The 17,033-nt window shown below is 47.4% G+C and overlaps 2 protein-coding genes across 3 annotated transcripts; one reads left to right on the forward strand and one right to left on the reverse strand.

The window, feature by feature from the left end:
• The first annotated feature begins 1,926 nt into the window (after window positions 1-1,926).
• LOC109734737 (clathrin light chain 1) lies at window positions 1,927-4,688 on the forward strand. Its single transcript, XM_020293924.4, has 3 exons — window positions 1,927-2,452; window positions 3,801-3,954; window positions 4,038-4,688. The coding sequence occupies exons 1-3, from the start codon at window positions 2,076-2,078 to the stop codon at window positions 4,437-4,439; spliced, it is 933 nt and encodes a 310-aa protein (XP_020149513.1). The 5' UTR covers window positions 1,927-2,075; the 3' UTR covers window positions 4,440-4,688.
• On the reverse strand, window positions 4,605-7,944 carry LOC109734736 (putative serine/threonine-protein kinase). Of its 2 annotated transcripts, XM_020293923.4 has the most exons (7): window positions 7,709-7,944; window positions 6,965-7,138; window positions 6,618-6,733; window positions 6,306-6,516; window positions 5,987-6,224; window positions 5,675-5,822; window positions 4,605-5,315 (listed from the first exon to the last, which is right to left on the reverse strand). In XM_020293923.4, the coding sequence occupies exons 2-7, from the start codon at window positions 7,062-7,064 to the stop codon at window positions 4,968-4,970; spliced, it is 1,161 nt and encodes a 386-aa protein (XP_020149512.1). In that variant the 5' UTR covers window positions 7,065-7,138; window positions 7,709-7,944; the 3' UTR covers window positions 4,605-4,967. The 2 variants fall into 2 exon arrangements, with proteins under 2 accessions (XP_020149512.1, XP_073365469.1); XM_073509368.1 differs by having other exon boundaries at window positions 5,987-6,516; window positions 7,709-7,926.
• Window positions 7,945-17,033: the final 9,089 nt, after the last annotated feature.

Below are 17,033 nucleotides of genomic sequence, written 5' to 3' on the forward strand. Positions count from 1 at the left end.
AGGGGTGGCTGCCCTAGGGGAGGCGCCCCCACCTATCCACGTTACGTGAGATGGGGTGGGAGGGGCGCACAGCCCCTTAGTGGGCTGATGTGCCACTTCCCCTTGGCCCATAAGGCCCCCCAACGCTTGTCGGGGCCTCCGAAACCCCTTTCGGACACGCTGGTCGTCACCCGGTACCCCCGGAACAATTCCGGACTCCAATACCCTTCGTCCAATATATCAATCTTCACCTCCGGACCATTCCGGAGTTCCTCGTCACGTCCGGGATCTCATCCGGGACTCCGAACAACCTTCGGTAACCACATACTATTTCCCATAACAACTCTAGCGTCACCGAACCTTAAGTGTGTAGACCCTACGGGTTCGGGAACCATGCAGACATGACCGAGACACCTCTCCGGCCAATAACCAATAGCGGGATCTGTATACCCATATTGGCTCCCACATGTTCCACGATGATCTCATCGGATGAACCACAATGTCGGGGATTAAATCAATCCCGTATACAATTCCCTTTGTCTATCGGTATGTTACTTGCCCGAGATTCGATCGTCGGTATCCCTATACGTTGTTCAATCTCGTTACCGGCAAGTCTCTTTACTCGTTCCGTAACGCATGATCCCGTGGCTAACTCATTAGTCACATTGAGCTCATTATGATGATGCATTACCGAGTGGGCCCAGAGATACCTCTCCGTCATACGGAGTGACAAATCCCAGTCTCGATTCGTGCCAACCCAACAGACACTTTCGGAGATATTTGTAGTGCACCTTTATAGCCACCCAGTTACGTTGTGGCGTTTGGTACACCCAAAGCATTCCTACGGTATCCGGGAGTTGCACAATCTCATGGTCTAAGGAAATGATACTTGACATTAGAAAAGCTCTTAGCAAAACGAACTACACGATCTTGTGCTATGCTTAGGATTGGGTCTTGTCCATCACATCATTCTCCTAATGATGTGATCCCATTATCTATGACATCCAATGTCCATGGTCAGGAAGCCATAACCATCTATTGATCAACGAGCTAGTCAACTGGAGGCTTAATAGGGACATGTTGTGGTCTATGTATTCACACATGTATTACGGTTTCCAGTTAATACAATTATAGCATGAACAATAGACAATTATCATGAACAAGGAAATACAATAATAACCATTTTATTATTGCCTCTAGGGCATATTTCCAACACCCCGCACCTCCACTTCCTCTCAAAATCGAGCGCACACCACGGTGAGATACTGCTCCACCGCGCAACCTCATCACACAAGCCCATCATGTCCCACCCTACCAGCACCCCATGAAGTCCCTTTAAAATGAACCTTGAATGAACTGGAAGGGGGAAGGAGAAAACACGATTTGTAATCTCATGGATAAGCATACGACTAGGCAACACTTGAATCATGTGGAAGACGACTACAAGAAGGAGAAAACGCGGTATAGGACGAAGGCAAATACGAGAGAGGCAAGGAGTTGGGGGATGCATCGTCACCAGATAGTTGACGAGGGCGCCAAGGTAGCTTGCCGTGTGAAGCAGCCGGCACGAGCAGGCAACGTAGCCCGAGGGTGCGTGTGTGGGGAGGGGGCGTTGGTACGAGGCAAGGAGGATGCGCCACGAGATCTATGGAGCTGTGAGGTGTTGGTCTTTTTTCTCAACACTCATGGAGAGAGATGAGGAAGGGACTTGACGTCTTCTTTTCTCACGCTGATACGTAGAGGAGATAAGCTGCCGGTGTGAGCGTGCCAGCGGTTTAGTTACAGTGAACGCGTCGCCCATGGAAGCCACCGAGCCAACGTTCGCTTTATAGAATTTTGTTACTTAAAAAAAGAAAGGAGCATAAAATCTGTTATGAAAAGAAAACATTTTTTTTAAGGAAAGAAGTGAACAAAAGCAGCGCGTGGCGGAGCAAGCAAAGCGCACCGTCCAAAAAATCCAAATCCAAAACCACCCCCACCCCACCCCACGGACGACGCACGCAAAGTCACAGCACCAGTCCACCCCACCCGCGCCGACCAAAAACCTCCCCCCGCCTCTCCCCCTCCCTCCCTCTCCACCACCGCCGCAGCCCACCATGGACCCCTTCTTCGCCGCCGACGACGGCAGCGCCGCGGACGACCTCCAGCGCACCGCCTCCCACCCCTTCGACGACGCCGAGGACGACGCCACCGATGCCGCGGCCGCCGACGGCGGCGCGGGAGGGTACGCCTCCTTCGCGGACGCAGGGTACTCCTCCTTCGCCGACGCCGGCCCCGAGGAGGAGGTGGACGAGGAGATCGCCGTGGACTCCGACGGCGGAGCCGTCCCGGTCCGCCACGTTTCCGGCGGGTACGCCCCCGCGGCCTTCTTCCCCGACTCGGACTTCGGGGGCGGGGACGACGACGGCCCCGTCCTGCCGCCGCCGGCCGAGATGGGCCGGGAGGAGGGGGTCCTCCTCCGCGAATGGCGCAGGTGAGAACCGCCCCCACCGATCCGTTTTCGCCTGTTGCTATCCGGTTCCTGGCCCTGCCAGTGCTAGGGTTCCGGCGCTTGGAATTAGATCTAATCTAACGCTCTGCTCCTGCTATTCTCGCCTAATGTTCAGTTAATTCAGCAACCCGCAGGTGCTGAACTCGGTTGCAATTTTGTGTACGGAAACTCGTATTTTTATGTTTGCTCGATTCGATTAGGAGGAAACTGGAAATTGAGTAGTGGATGATTGCATCTCCCAAGTGTCATCGTGGTAGAACTGAATCTGCTAATTACAGTCTATCTACAGCATTACAATCTGCTAATTACGGTCTATCTACAGTATTACAACTCTGCAACTCTGCAGGTAGTCCAAGCTTTGATATTTACATATGGTTAAGTTAACAGTTTACTGATTATCACTGAATTTAGGGTAAGTGCTTACATGGCTGTCATAGAAAAGTGCTGGATCACATTCATCTTTTTTTAGGGTTACTTGTTCAGTTCCTTAGAGTAAATCGTGGTTTATTTTTTTGGTTGGCAAAGATGCAACTGCACAGCTGGGGGGCATAAGCATAAATGTGGTAGGCTTGTGAAGCTATCTAAGCTACCTTGTATGCTACCGATAGTTTGGCATTTGGGTGATATCATGCTCAGTACCCCATGATGATGAGCTATACGTATCGTCTCTTTCAGCTGCTTATGTCCTGTAGCGTAACTGATACTTTACTTTTATTAAATCAGTTTGCTGTGCCAGCACACAAAAAACCAAATAAGCTCCATTAAGATCGATCAGTAAAGCTGTAATGGTGTGTGCTAGCTGGAACACAACGCAGCCGCCTGTCTGCCAGTGGCTGAGCATGCATTATTTGTGTTTCTGAAGTGTGTGTCTGAGTGGCATATTCTTGTACTCTGCGCTTGCATTGCTTTTCTGAACATGTCTATTTTTTCTGTAATTTGCTCCATGCCTATCGGCAACTCTAATTCTGTATTCAAGACGGTAAGATTATTAGTTGTAGAATTGATGAATTTGTGTTGTGTGATTTGGCCCAAATTTGTGGTGCGCTCTGTGTGATCTGGGCATCGTGATGGAAGTAGTATGCTTCATTTTTGCTGTGATAGTTGTCATACAGAGAGCCCAGTAAACTAGTTATGCAATGTCCTTGGATAATGGCCTTGAGTTATGTCCTGACACCTGAACCCTGATAACTGGCCTACCACAGTACCCTGTAAAATTGAATGATGTAGCAATTTTTCTTCCTTTAATTATCCTTTTTCTGGTTTCCCTTGCATGGTGTAAATTGTGCTCTGTCTATGAACTATAGTTTGAACGGCTTCATTGTGGTTTCAGGCAAAATGCTCTAGTTCTCGAGGAAAAAGAACGGAAGGAGAAGGAGCTCCGTGCCCAAATAATTGCAGAAGCTGAAGAGTTCAAGATAGCTTTCAATGAGAAGAGGATACAGACCTGTGAGACGAATAAGGTCCATAGCAGGGAAAGAGAGAAGGTACGTGAGGGGGCATTTCTTAACTAAGTAGTATTCTGTAAGCAAATATGCATTGATCACTGTGGACTTGTGGTGTTCTGCAGATTTTCGTTGAAAGCCAGGAGAAATTCCATGCTAGCGCAGACAAGCAGTACTGGAAATCAATCTCGGAGCTAATCCCACATGAAATCGCTACCATCGAGAAGCGGGGCAAGAAAGACAAGGACAAGAAGCCATCCATCGCAGTCATTCAGGGTCCCAAGCCCGGCAAGCCCACCGACCTCTCCCGGATGCGCCAGGTCCTAGTGAAGCTCAAGCATGCTCCGCCGCCGCACATGATGCAACCTCCACCAGCCCCTGCTGCCAAGGAAGGCGCCAAGGAAGGTGCAGAAGACGGCGCACCAGCACCAGCAAACGGAGCCAAGCAGCCCGCAGAGAGCAAAGAAGCACCCGCCAACGGCCCTGCCGCAGAGACGGAGAAGGAGCAGCCTGCAGCATCAGAGTAGCTTCTTTTCTTTTTACAGAAACACCAGAACCATGACTATGCTTAGACTGAAACTTCTTATGTTTTCAATACCCAGAGTGTCGCCTGTCCTGTAGCGATCTTTTTGTAGAGATCCGCACCAAGGATGGCTATGTATCGATCAGCCCTGAACATTCAGCTTAGTATCACAGCAAACAACTGCACTCTTCACTGTTTTCTCCTGGTTCCAGACTTTTTGGATGGGTGAATACATAATGGTCTTAAACCAAAAGCTGAGAAGTTAACTGAATGCGATGACATGCCTGATTGATGACTCTGCAAATGCTATTCAACTACTCCACTTCATGCTGTCCAAACAAGCAGCAATTTTACATTGCCCTGGCATGAATCACTAGTCTATTATTTACAGCTTCTACTTGCCGCATTGACACAAACACACTCAGGAGCAGGCACAGTGCACATATCTAAGTATGTGCTGCCCTCTATGGTACTGTCACCCTACACAATAATGCAAGTGAGCAAAGCAGACCACCCTCCCTGGTGCCTTGTTTCACCTAGGGCTGATGTCGGTCACCGTCTGGGGCACGACGGTGCTGAACATGTCGGAATCATCCGCCGTGGTCGAGTTCTTGAACCTCGAGTCGCTGGAGGCCGTCGCCTTGGAGACACCGCTATTGTACTCACTGATGTACCCTGGCGCGGTCAGCTCTCTCTCGTTGATCCGGATTGGCTTGGACAGCATCTTCACCACCTGCAGCATCGAAGGGCGCCGCGCCGCCGCCGCCTGCGTGCAGAAGAGGGCCACCTTGATGAACCTGATGGCCTCCTCATCAGGGTAATCCCCAAGGTCTGGATCAACCAGTTCCTTGAGCTTCCCTGCTTCATACAGCTCCCAAGTCTGTTGTCAATGTTCAGGGTTAGACTAATCTTTTTACTGGCATAAAGTCAGGGAGATGCTGCAAGCAGAGTTCACCACATAACTGTAGTAAATCTAGTTTTACTTGACATTTTTTCTTTTTTTGATTAAAGTGTGTTGTTGTTCTGATATTTTAAAGCTGAATTACAGCACATGTCTTCATTTGTGGAATGCAGATAAGAAGGTGATAAGCTGAATTACAGTACATGTCTTCAGCTTTTTTTTTCTTTTAACTTAACTGTGTTGTTCTGATTTCTGAAACTGTATCACAAACATGTATTCGTTCGTGGAATACAGATAGGCAGGTGATGAGAAGCACATGATAGTAAGCAAGAACTGACCTTCTCTAGAAGAAACTTGTCATCAGCCAGCAGGCTCCTCGAGCCACTCTTGCCGCTGACGATCTCGATTACGAGGACCCCGAAGCTGTATATATCTGCTTTCTTAGTCAGTTGACCATGCCATGCATATTCAGGTGCAAGGTAACCTCTGCATGCAACCCAGTAAGCAGAGTTAATTCAAGGTAACATGAGAAGGAGCAAGTAGACAATGGGATATATGAAACCATAACTAATAATTGAAGGAAATGCAGTAGTAATATAGAAACTACTGTACTTTCCAGTTAAATGAACTGCAAATCGCAATGTACTCACGTTGTTCCAGCTACTCGGGTACTGATGTGGGTGATATTGTCCGGAAATAGTTTGGCCAGACCGAAGTCCCCGATCTTGGGGACGTAGTTCTTGTCGATGAGTATATTGCTAGCCTTGATATCCCTGTGCACGATCGGTGATGGGATCTCTTCATGCAGGTACGCAAGACCTCTGGCAACACCGATGCATATGGAAGATCTTACGCTCCATGTAAAATTAGCAGGATCGCTGTTAGAGCCTGCGGGAGCACAAGGTAAAATGTTAAAAGTCGCAACGAAAATAACCTTGTCAATATAGTGACATAAGTATAGGTTCATACCCAACAGTGCACGGTCAAGGCTGCTGTTCTCTAGGTACTCATACACCAAAATGCGGTTGTCTCCTTCGACGCAACAGCCGATCAACTCAACAAGGTTAGGGTGCTTCACGTTGCTGATAACGTCGATTTCTGTCAAAAATTCTCTGATTCCCTGTCTGGATTCAGCAGAGAGAACTTTGACCGCTACATCTTGCTTGTTTGGTAGGGTTCCCTGCACACATATATGCTGATCAGCCATGCAAAGCATTGGCAGCTTAGAGCAAACAAGTTTGAGCCATACAATTCCCTCACAAAGGGAGATGAAAATGTCACCTTATATACTGTCCCGAAACCACCTCGGCCGACTTTGTTGTTGCGGTCGAACTTGTCGGTTGCTGATTTCAACTGAGCATAAGAGAAGAGCCTTATGTTCTTCTCAGCTGAAATGCCTGAGAGCAGTGACCAACATTTGGTAAGGATGTTTCGTTATTTATGTCCAGAATTTTGTTAAGAATGATAAGTAAAGTGCAAAGCTGAACTTTTAGTTCCGGCATATCTGTAATTGTGTGGGAACAAAAACTGATGGAAGAATACTATACTGCCTTAAGGCATCACAAAGTCGTAACACCAAATCTGTAAACTCTGTGCAGTAAATTTTGCAATCCAAATAGAGGTCTTACCGGTTAAGCTGCTATGGGGGTGAAGAATCTCCTGTTGTCTATGGGAGTAGAGATTATTGTCCTGTTGTTTCTTGGCTCTTGGGAGGCAACACCAGCTCATTATCGTCAGTTGCTTATGGTGGCAGCCTTGTCAAACTCACAGGAACATTCAGCAAGGCGGCGACACGCTCTATTCTGCATGAACATGTTGCAAGCGAGAAAAGTGGTCAGGACTCAGGAAAGCCTTGTTAAACACAGCTCAAGTCTAACAACCATTTCATAGAAACTGAAACTGCAACAGAGGCCAAGTTGGACTGAAATTTTACAAAAACTGGAAAATTCAGGAGGAGAGGCCAATAAGTTGGACTGAATTTTGCTCATGTTTTGGAGCAGGTCAGGGTCAGGGATGGGGCATGAAATTAACCTCAAACCAACACCGACCTCACCGATAAAACAAACACAAAAGTGCAAGAAACTTTGCTCCCGGTTGCAGTTCAGTCTGGATCTCAAATCGGAGCAAGTATTAGCAGCTAGGTAAGCTGCGGCGCGAGCGGAGAAGAGAGAAGGTGCAGAAATGGATCCGCGGAAGCGGATGGAGGCTTGTCAACGACACATACATACAGCACTTGAGAAGTTGGCAAAATAAATAAACAAATACTACTCCAAAAGTATGGAGCGAATCCTCCAACTCCAAAGTAAGGAGTGGCTAATAAAGAATTAGTAGTACAAGGTAGGCAACTGTAGACGACAACGGTCGGCGTTTACCTGGCAGGCAGGAGAAAGAGAGCAGCCGGCCGGCCGGGGGCGGCGCTTGCCTGGTGTGTGTGTGTGTGTGTGTTCTTCCCAGGTGAGTAGAGTGAGATCGGCGGCGAGCGAGCGAGCGGCGCCGGCAAACCACAGGGAGAGGAAATGGATAGGTAGGGGCCGGGACGGGGGAAGAAGCGAGGGAGGGAGGTGGTTGGGGCTTGAGTTATGTAGATTTCTCCTGTAGCCCGCAGGTTGGAAACAATTTCTTATTATTATACTACTAGTAGTACGAGGGAGAGGGAGACTAATCAGAGTCAGACCAACCAGATGAGATGATGATACAACTAGTGGACAGACACACGCTGAAATATCTTCTTTTTCTTCTTCTTCTTCTAGAGAAGCGAAAGTAAATGGCTAAAATACTTTTATCAAAAAATTTTTTTGGCTAAAATAAGAGAGAGATGGGGGGAAGGAGGAGCCGAGGACGAAGAAGGGGCGTCCTCTCCCTGTCTGCTTATTAATTGTCACAGAATTATGTGTCTCATCTGATACTATTCGTCGTGCAACCTCCGGCCGTGCTCTGTTTTGTCAGCACGCTGCCCGTGGTCGGTGGTTCTAAAAATCGATGGTGCCAGAGAGAGTTATCGTGACTGCCTTCGTGTGAAAGCCTGATCGAGCTAGCTGTGTGGTGTGGCGCGATGACCACCACGTTATGTAGTGCTGATGTATGCTGCACCCGGTCAGGTGGTCAGTGCCCACACGGCCGCCGCCACCGCCTCACCAAACCAACCGGCCAGCCAACGCGCGCGTCGTAGCTCGACCGAGTCCTCCCGCGCCGTCCCAACGGCTCCCGGCCGGCGGCCCGTTCTGCGCCGACCAGTTCCTGTGTGCGTCGCGCTCTTCGTCCCGAAATAAGTATCTCAATTTTATACTAACTCTAATACAAAGTCATACTAAATTTAAGATACTTATTTTGAGACAGATGAAGTATTATAAGATGATTTGAATATTTCAATACAGACTACATATAAATTAAAACAAGTGTACAAACGCCCTAAAGCGCATAGCGTCCATCAATACACATTCATTCAGAGAAAAGTTGCAACATCTTATAACACTGACGTAAATAGAGGGAGTACCAACCAAGTCTTAAACCATTCGGGAAAAACTATTTTTTTTGTCCATTTGAGCAGATCCAAGTTGTAAATATGGTGAACTAATCAAATGAGAATTGGGAGGAGCAGGCGAGGGAGATCCTACATCCGCCATTGTGACTCTCACCGCCTCATCCACCCCCCACCCCGGCTCGCTCTCTTTGTCTTCGATGACCTTAAGCTTTGTACCGCCATGATGAACACGGGGGAAACCACGGCTCAACGTTAGGGACGATGGCTTCGGAATTTCTTAATGTGGGCATCTAGCTGAATAACGATAAGACCGGAGCTAGGTCAACTATAAAAATAATCAAATATACACACTCAAACCCAAAAACCAATCAAATAGAGTCCGTTGGAAAGTAGGTTGGCGCCCCATGCGTCATGCATGCGTTTAAAAAACAAAAAAGTTGTGCAGGGTCTGCATATAACTGGATTTGCTTATGATTGGGATGGGAATATTCGATAACCAACACTATTAGCATTCTTTGGTTAGTTAGCACACGAGTCGCAAACCCAGCCCGAACGGGTCATGATCGACTCATGAGTCGGTCAACCCATAAAAAAAAAAAAGCTTTTTCTGCTGGGCGGGTGCAGGTTCGTACGTGGCGGCCGGTTATTCCCCTTTCCGTTTTACACTGGCTAGTGCGTGTCTGGCGTTGGCACGCACGTTGTCTCGTCCCATCTGAAAAAGTCCACAGGCGATCGAGGTGCGTGTGGGCGCTGTTCGACGGTGACTCGACGACGGCGAGTTCCATACGTTTGACGGCACATCGTAGCCTAGGCTAGCTGTAACAGTGCATGTGTCACTCTCTGCTCCTTCCGACGTGACCCTTACTCTGGCATGTGTCACGTAGTACTAGTAGTACTGTAAAATATAACTTCTGATGTGACGAATCCGTCGTGTCCCACGGTTTCGTTTCCTACGGAAAATTGGTTTTGTGTCACACCGGTCGTTTTATAACTTGCGGCCTAGGGCCCTGGGATAGGCGTGGTACCGGGCGAGCGGGACGTGTGACCAACAGAACGGTCGGCCGGCCGGTGCCCGTGCATGCATGCGCTACACGAGCAAACCTTGTTTTGCTTTTGCCGTACGCACGTAGGGCCATGCATGCACATGCGCGATTTCAGTTGCGCCGTTTCGTCGCTGCATCCTCTCCTCTTGGCCGCCGGCCGTGGCTTCAATGCACCACGACACAACTGCTCCGTCCGTAACGATGGATCAGCGGCGGGTCGCCGTGGGCGTTCACGCCTGGACACTAGACTCTTGACCAAGAAAGGAAGATATTGTTCGTCCTCCTCACCACACTTTTCGTCAAGAGAATATATTTTGTGTTCCTACTGTAGAGCACCAAGCTAACTATCTGTGTAGTATAGTACGTTTTTTTCGACCATGGAGTATAGGTCCACGCACGGACGTGACGATGTCGCATGCCGCATGCGTCTGCGGGTGCGAGTTGGCATGGAATCCGTCACTACTACTTTTCGCCATCATTAGATGTATAGCTGCGTGATCCCCTGCCGTCCACATTCGGTTGGTTTGGCTCGCATCAAATTGTCCCGTCCATCGACCGGTGCTTCCACCCACATACGTACGCGCATGTGTTTATCTGGATGGTCTGAATTCCATCCAGGAATAAGTATCTAAGGAGAACATGAGCTCTCTCAGAGCTTAGCCACTGTCGGCCGTCGGATCATTCTTTTGATGCGTTTCAGGCCGTCGGATCTCGCCCTAGGATTGCCTCAGCCGTGGGATCGAGCCCGCGACACTGCTACAATGAACAGTTTCACTTCGCGGTAAATATCTGCTACCACCGTCGGTTAATATAGCACCCCGCCGAGGGCAATCTTGGGATTTCACATAGGCCGGTGGAACGTGCCCTTTCCCGATTCGCTGCCTCTCGCTGCCTCCTCCCCAATCAAAGAGACACGTAGGGTTCGACCTCTCTTCGCTTCTCTCCCGCATGTCTCTCTCTCTCTCTCTCGCAGTCGTCGGCGCCAGCCATCCTCCCCATCGCCCCCTTCGCCCCGTCATCTCCCACTCGCTCCACCCCTCTCGCAGTCATCGCCGCTAGCCATCTCGTAGGATGGAGACGCTGGCCGCCTCCATCTCCTCTCTGTCGCCGTCTGAGCCAGATGCGGCCGCAGTCTGCCGGCGCCGCAGGCGGAGGAGACGCGCCTAGGTGGAGCCTTCTTCATCACACGCGGCAGCCGGCGTAGCTCTGCCTCCCACACCCCCATCATCTCCGTCACACCCCGTCGCCGTACACGGAGGGGGAGGAGTGGTGGCCGGCAGAGATCTGCCTCGTTCATCCAGGTCACGATGGAGAAGGAGCGGTTGGAGGTGGTGGCTGGTAGATCTGGCCGCAGCCGACTCCGACGCTGGCTGGCCCATCGCTCAAGGTGAGCCGTCTCACCGCGCAGGACGCCTCTCTCCGTCGATCTCCCATCATTGCTCACTTCCTACCTAACCACATTTTCTCTTCCTCTAAGCAACCTTGTAGGAGGAGTCCGGACCACCGCAGAACTGCACAAAATGGTATTCCACGAGGACGTCAAGCCGAGATGGGCTGCTGCTCCCTCCACGGCGAGTCAGAGACTGACACCACGAGCTCGAGCACTACGGCTGCCACTCCCTCCATGGCCGAATCAGAGTAAAAAAAGGGGGCTAGGGACTCTTGGCTTATCTCTCCTTTCTTTGCCTTGTTGCTGACTTTTATGGCACCTCCAACCAGCAGCACTACAAGTTGCAAAGTAGCAGTGTGCCTCCAGTTAGCATTGGACAGACGGGCGAAGATGTCGAGACCGCGCTCTATGTCCCAGGCATCGTTACTGCCGCCTCTTCTCCACCCCCTATGGTGCTCTTCGCCGGCGTTTTCTTTTTCTTGAACAGATTGTAAACCCTATATATCATGTCTGTTGTCTTTAAGGATGGCTTGGTTGATGCAATTCCTGTATCACTCACAGATCAACCAGAGGAAGAAATTGATCCCTGAGGGAGACTGGCAAATCTTGGAATTCAGGCTGCAAACCTTCAAGTAGGTTTGGTAATGAACTTTTCCTTTCCTTAGCACTTCATTTACCCCTTGTTTTTAGTTGCTATACTGTAATGTTAATTTTTTCCAGTAGCGCTTTGCCTTATCTAATTGTTTGAGCATGTTTAGGGCATTTATCTTGTGATCTTAGGCCACATTTGAAGAAAAACATAGGCACTATTTTGATTTCCAGCATAGAAGTGGCCAGTTGCCTTTATGGAAGGAGGTCAGTAGAAAGCATACCATATGTAACAGGGCGAGTAAGTTGATTACAAGGTGTTCTTCATGATGATGGTTCTGTTCTGATTTCAGTTGACTTGGATCAATTGAAAGTAACCTCCATTTTTTACCCCTTTTTTGTGGCTTGTATTGATATTTTCCTTGTGTGACCCCACCAAAAGATATCTCAATACGTCTATTTTCTAATCTAAACACGTATGGCTTTCAGCAGTCTCTTAATTTTCATACGTTTAGCAAGAATGCTACTTTGTTACTTGGGTTGACAAAATAGCTACAACACATTGAGGCAAAAGGCAAATGTGCATGCTCCTTATTGCTTATCATGAATAATAAATTTGAAATTAGTCTCATGTAAATTTAGTTCTTTCTATGCTATGAATTTGATGTATAAATCTATATCTTCGTGTATAAATTCAGAGGTCGCGGTACAAATTAGACTCAGTACAAACAATTGCTCATGGATCATGTTAAGTTTTTCAATTTCAAAGCTGGATTTATATACACCTATGTTCTGTTCAATCATATTTGCTTACTGGTTTAGTGTAAAAAGATCAAGGTATGTCCATTTGTCTTTCTGGAAGTGATATATACTTTTTAGTAGTATTCAGGTATACCATAAAGGTCTTAATTAATTTTGGGTACTCAGGATTATGAACCTTCTGTTTCCAATCTGGGTGCCTAGCTAGGACCACCATGCTCGAAAAGGTGAACGACAGCAATTTTCCGATGCAGTCGGCCGACGGAGGAGCCGCTGGCGCCTATGGTGGAGGTGAATGCGGACGGCAAGATCTATGCGGCAGAAGGGGCGGCGGATGCAGGCCGAGAAGGGTCGCCGAGAGAGTCGGAGCACTCCATTGGACAGATCGAACCTAGAGCTCCGAAAACGAAGGTATGTCAGTTCTGCAGAACCACAAAATTTGTGCGACCAAATTATTATGGCATGATTTGAAACAATCCGAGCATGCAAATTGTGAAAGGGAGAGATCCCTATGCGTTGGTATTGCCTGAACTGCCAGGTGTGTGGCCCCGTAAATATAGATGCAGGGCTGACTGATCTAGCTTTCAGTACATGCTTCTGAAATTGAGAACAAGAATAGGCTGGGCATTGCATAATCCGTGGTTTGAAGTAATTACCATGTTGCCGCTAGTGTGAAAGGGGTGATTCTTCCTTTGTTGATTGTGCGGCTAAACCACACGTAGAAGAGCAGGGGCAAGAAATGTTATTGTTCGACCACTGTTACACTGCAAAATAGCTATGTGTCCGGTGCTTGCAAATGTTTGCAAGCGCTTTCTATGAAAGTATCCATGAAATGCGTATCAGTTTGTTGGATTTGCTTGATTGCAGAGTGAGGGTAGGTGCTGCTCCGCCGGAAAAGACGCCATGTCCTAATCGGACTACTGCTCTGGAGAAGACTATCTGTGGTTTTGCCGACAATGCTGGGGACAATGTCATAGTGGCAACTTTGGGTGCAAGCTTTGATTCTCTTGGTGAAGCCTACTACTTCTACACTTGTATTCATGGGAGAAAGGATTTGACATTAGATACGTCAAGAGTAGGCTAAATGTGGAGAGGACAAAATGCATGCAGGAGATTGTTTGTGGTTGTGCGGTATGGTAGTATCGATTTATTATAACATGTTAGTATTTGAAAATATTCCATCCAGCAGTTGTCTCTGAAAAAGTGTTCTCTCTTTGTGTCTGTTTGTTTACACATGGGGAAGGCGGGGGTTGAGAACAGAGGACCGTGCCATTGTGGATGCCATGCTCTCATCAGGTTGTTACGGTCCAAGGCCAATGACTGGTACACAGCAGAATACCGTGAGGAGCACAACCGCTTGGACTGGAAGACATGATTGCCAAAAATGGTGGTGTCATGTACCAAATTCAGACTGAAGGGGCACTTGTTGCAACGATGATGTTAATTCAGCAAATGACTCTGGGAACTGAATTGCAGGACTATTGCCACCGGTAAATTAAAAGGAAGGAGATGGGCAGGTCTACGACCAGCAGAGAGAAAGTGACTTACTACGGCCTGAGCAAGAAGACCACATTCTGCACCATTTTCCGGCGACAGGGGCACGAAGGGACTATGTGCCCAGACTGCGGAGATGTACCAAAGCAGGCTAGGAGACATGCTCGATGCAAGAACTGTGGAGTCAAAGTTCACTGCCGGAACAATTGCAACAATGCAGCGGAGCTACATATGAAAGTGAGTTGATTGAAGAATTAGGGATGTACCTGAGACAGTACTTGCATGGTTAGGATAAATGGTGTATGCGCATGACAATTTCCAGATAGTGTGGACTGATTTGTTGTAGCCTGTCTCATGGTGAAGATTTAAAATTTCCGTTGCATCTGTTGATCCACAACTGTGTCTTGATGTATTACTTGATACTTCCTGTGTGGAACTTGTCTGAATAAATAGTTTGTTGGCTGAATAACTGTACTGAATCTGTTGTGAGTTGGGCTGGGTTTTGATCTTGAGAATTATGATATGGGTGGGCGTTGATGGTTATACCTGAAGAATTATGATTTTGGTATTTGAGTTTGTTGGGTAAAATGAAAGACTGTACCTATAGTGGAATGGTACCAAAAGTTTAATGCATGTTGCATTCATAGCTGTCTGCAGCCATGTGTCTACAAAATTCTGGTGTGGCGGACAAGGCTGATCTACAAGTCCAAATTTTGAATGAAATGAGCAGAAAAAATGGATGCCTTAGATGTTCGTTGGGAGAGGGATACCTAAACGTATTTGCTACTCCATTCGTCTCTTCGTGCATGGCTTGGCGAGATGTGGGGCATGGCGCCGTCAGAGATCTCCACCAGCGGATCTGCAGTTACGGATTATGATAGATACCCCGGTGTGGGTTTTGAAGGAGAAAGGATGGGTACTGTCGTTCGCCTCATGCACTAACAACCGCACTAACTCGTATTAGTTGCCCAAACTACTGCTTCTTCACCTTTTCTTATTTTCCTTTTTATTCGAAACGGTTTTGTTATGTTTTTTGTTCTTTTTTTTCTTCTTTTCGGAACGGTTTTATATTTCTTTTGCTAATTTGAAACAACTATTTTTCAAAATCGATGAACTTTCTTTCACAATCGATGAACCCTTTTTCAAGATCGATGAACTTTTTTCTAAATCGATGAACTTTTTTTCAAAACCGATGAACTCTTTTCACAATCCATGAACTTTTTTTCAAAATGGATGAACTCTTTTTCAAAATGGATGAACTGTTTTTCAAAATTGATGAACTTTTTTTCAAAATGGATGAACTTTTTTTCAAAATCGATGAACTGTTTTTCAAAATTGATGAACTTTTTTTAAATTTGGTGAACTTATTTCAAAATTGATGAACTTTTTCCCAATTTGATGAATTTTTGTCAATTTTTGTGAACTTTTTTTTCCAAATTTGATGATTTCAAAAAATGGATGAAGGTTTCCAAATCTGTGAACTTTTCGAAATCTCGATTTTTTTTCTTTTTTTGAGATTTTTTTCGTAGTAAGTTTTCATCTTTTTTCTAAAGTCAACGGTTGACCAGTCAGTCAACTGGTCAACAGCGACCATACGAACAGCCCTCGAAGCTCTCGATCGAGCGAGGGACCAGGCGGGGCGAGTTTAGCGAGCGACTGGGCGTGGTCGCCACATGGGCTGGCCCACGATTTGGCGGCTGTGAGCGCCAGCTCCCTTAGCTGGCGCCTGAAGCGCCAACTAGGAGCTCTCTGTGTCGTGTGCTTCCGTTTGAGCCGGTAAAAACGTGACTCACGACGTTGTCTATGATGTGGGACCATCGGCCCTGAACAAATAAGAATGCTTAAGCCTTCACGTGCTGGGTCCATTATCTCGAGGATATTGAACGGGGACGATACTACGAGCACATGTGCTCGAGCACAGAAAGGGACTTTCGTTCTTAATTGTGCTTTACTGATGCTTTTGATTTTGGTGTACTTCAAATATATATATATATATATATATATATATATATATATATATATATATATATATATATATATATGGTATTATGGGGTGAGCATAAGTGTATATATTCTATACAAGCATTATCGGACTGGATACAATTGGATCAGGTGGGGTGTGGCAAGCTGCAATTACTATCCTTTCTACTTACGCATCATAGCATCTGAATTTTACCTGCTTGGCCACGTGGTTGGGACCGGCACCCTCGCGCCAAGGCGCGATCCCGATCTAATTCCAGATGGATGGGCGCTGGCTAGACCGTTCCAACTTGAAAGAAATGTCAACATTTGAAGCCAATATGTTTGCGGTGGTGCGCCGGCCGTATGTATGCATATACACGTATGTGGTCTTTTCTTCATAATAATACGCATCTCATTCATAACAAAGATCAGGTTACAAGACACGTATAAACCAACTTGATAAAACTGGTAAGACAACATAACTCTAGTCTTTACATAAAGGACCATCAGTCAAGAAGGAAAATAATAATCAAGACCAAAAAATCCCCAAACTTGACTGTTACCAGCCTTCGACACCACCGTAGTAGCCACCCAAGGAAAATATGATGGATCACCTCTTGACCTGTGATCGTCGTGGCTCCATCGCGATGAAATGGCACTATCGAAGATACATGCATTATGATGCCTCCAAATTGTTCAAGCGGTAAGCGCGATAAACGAGCAGAGGCCCTTGCGATGGCTAGCCAGGGAATCCTGCATGGCCGATGCCCACCATTCGAAGAAGCCTATCGATTCGTCATGTGGTTGAATGGTGAGGTAGCACCACGACGGATGCAGCAGCTTCGTGCGGTCTCCTAGGGGCCGCTCTTCTCCGTCGGCTCCTCCACTGGCAGGACACGGTGGATCTCGACCGCAGGATTCGCCCTGGGGTGTCATCAGCCGTGGACGCAGGAGGCGCGGGTACAACATCGCAGAGGGCC

The sequence above is a fragment of the Aegilops tauschii genome, chromosome 2 (genome assembly GCF_002575655.3).
Source record: "Aegilops tauschii subsp. strangulata cultivar AL8/78 chromosome 2, Aet v6.0, whole genome shotgun sequence".
Taxonomy (NCBI): domain Eukaryota; kingdom Viridiplantae; phylum Streptophyta; class Magnoliopsida; order Poales; family Poaceae; genus Aegilops; species Aegilops tauschii.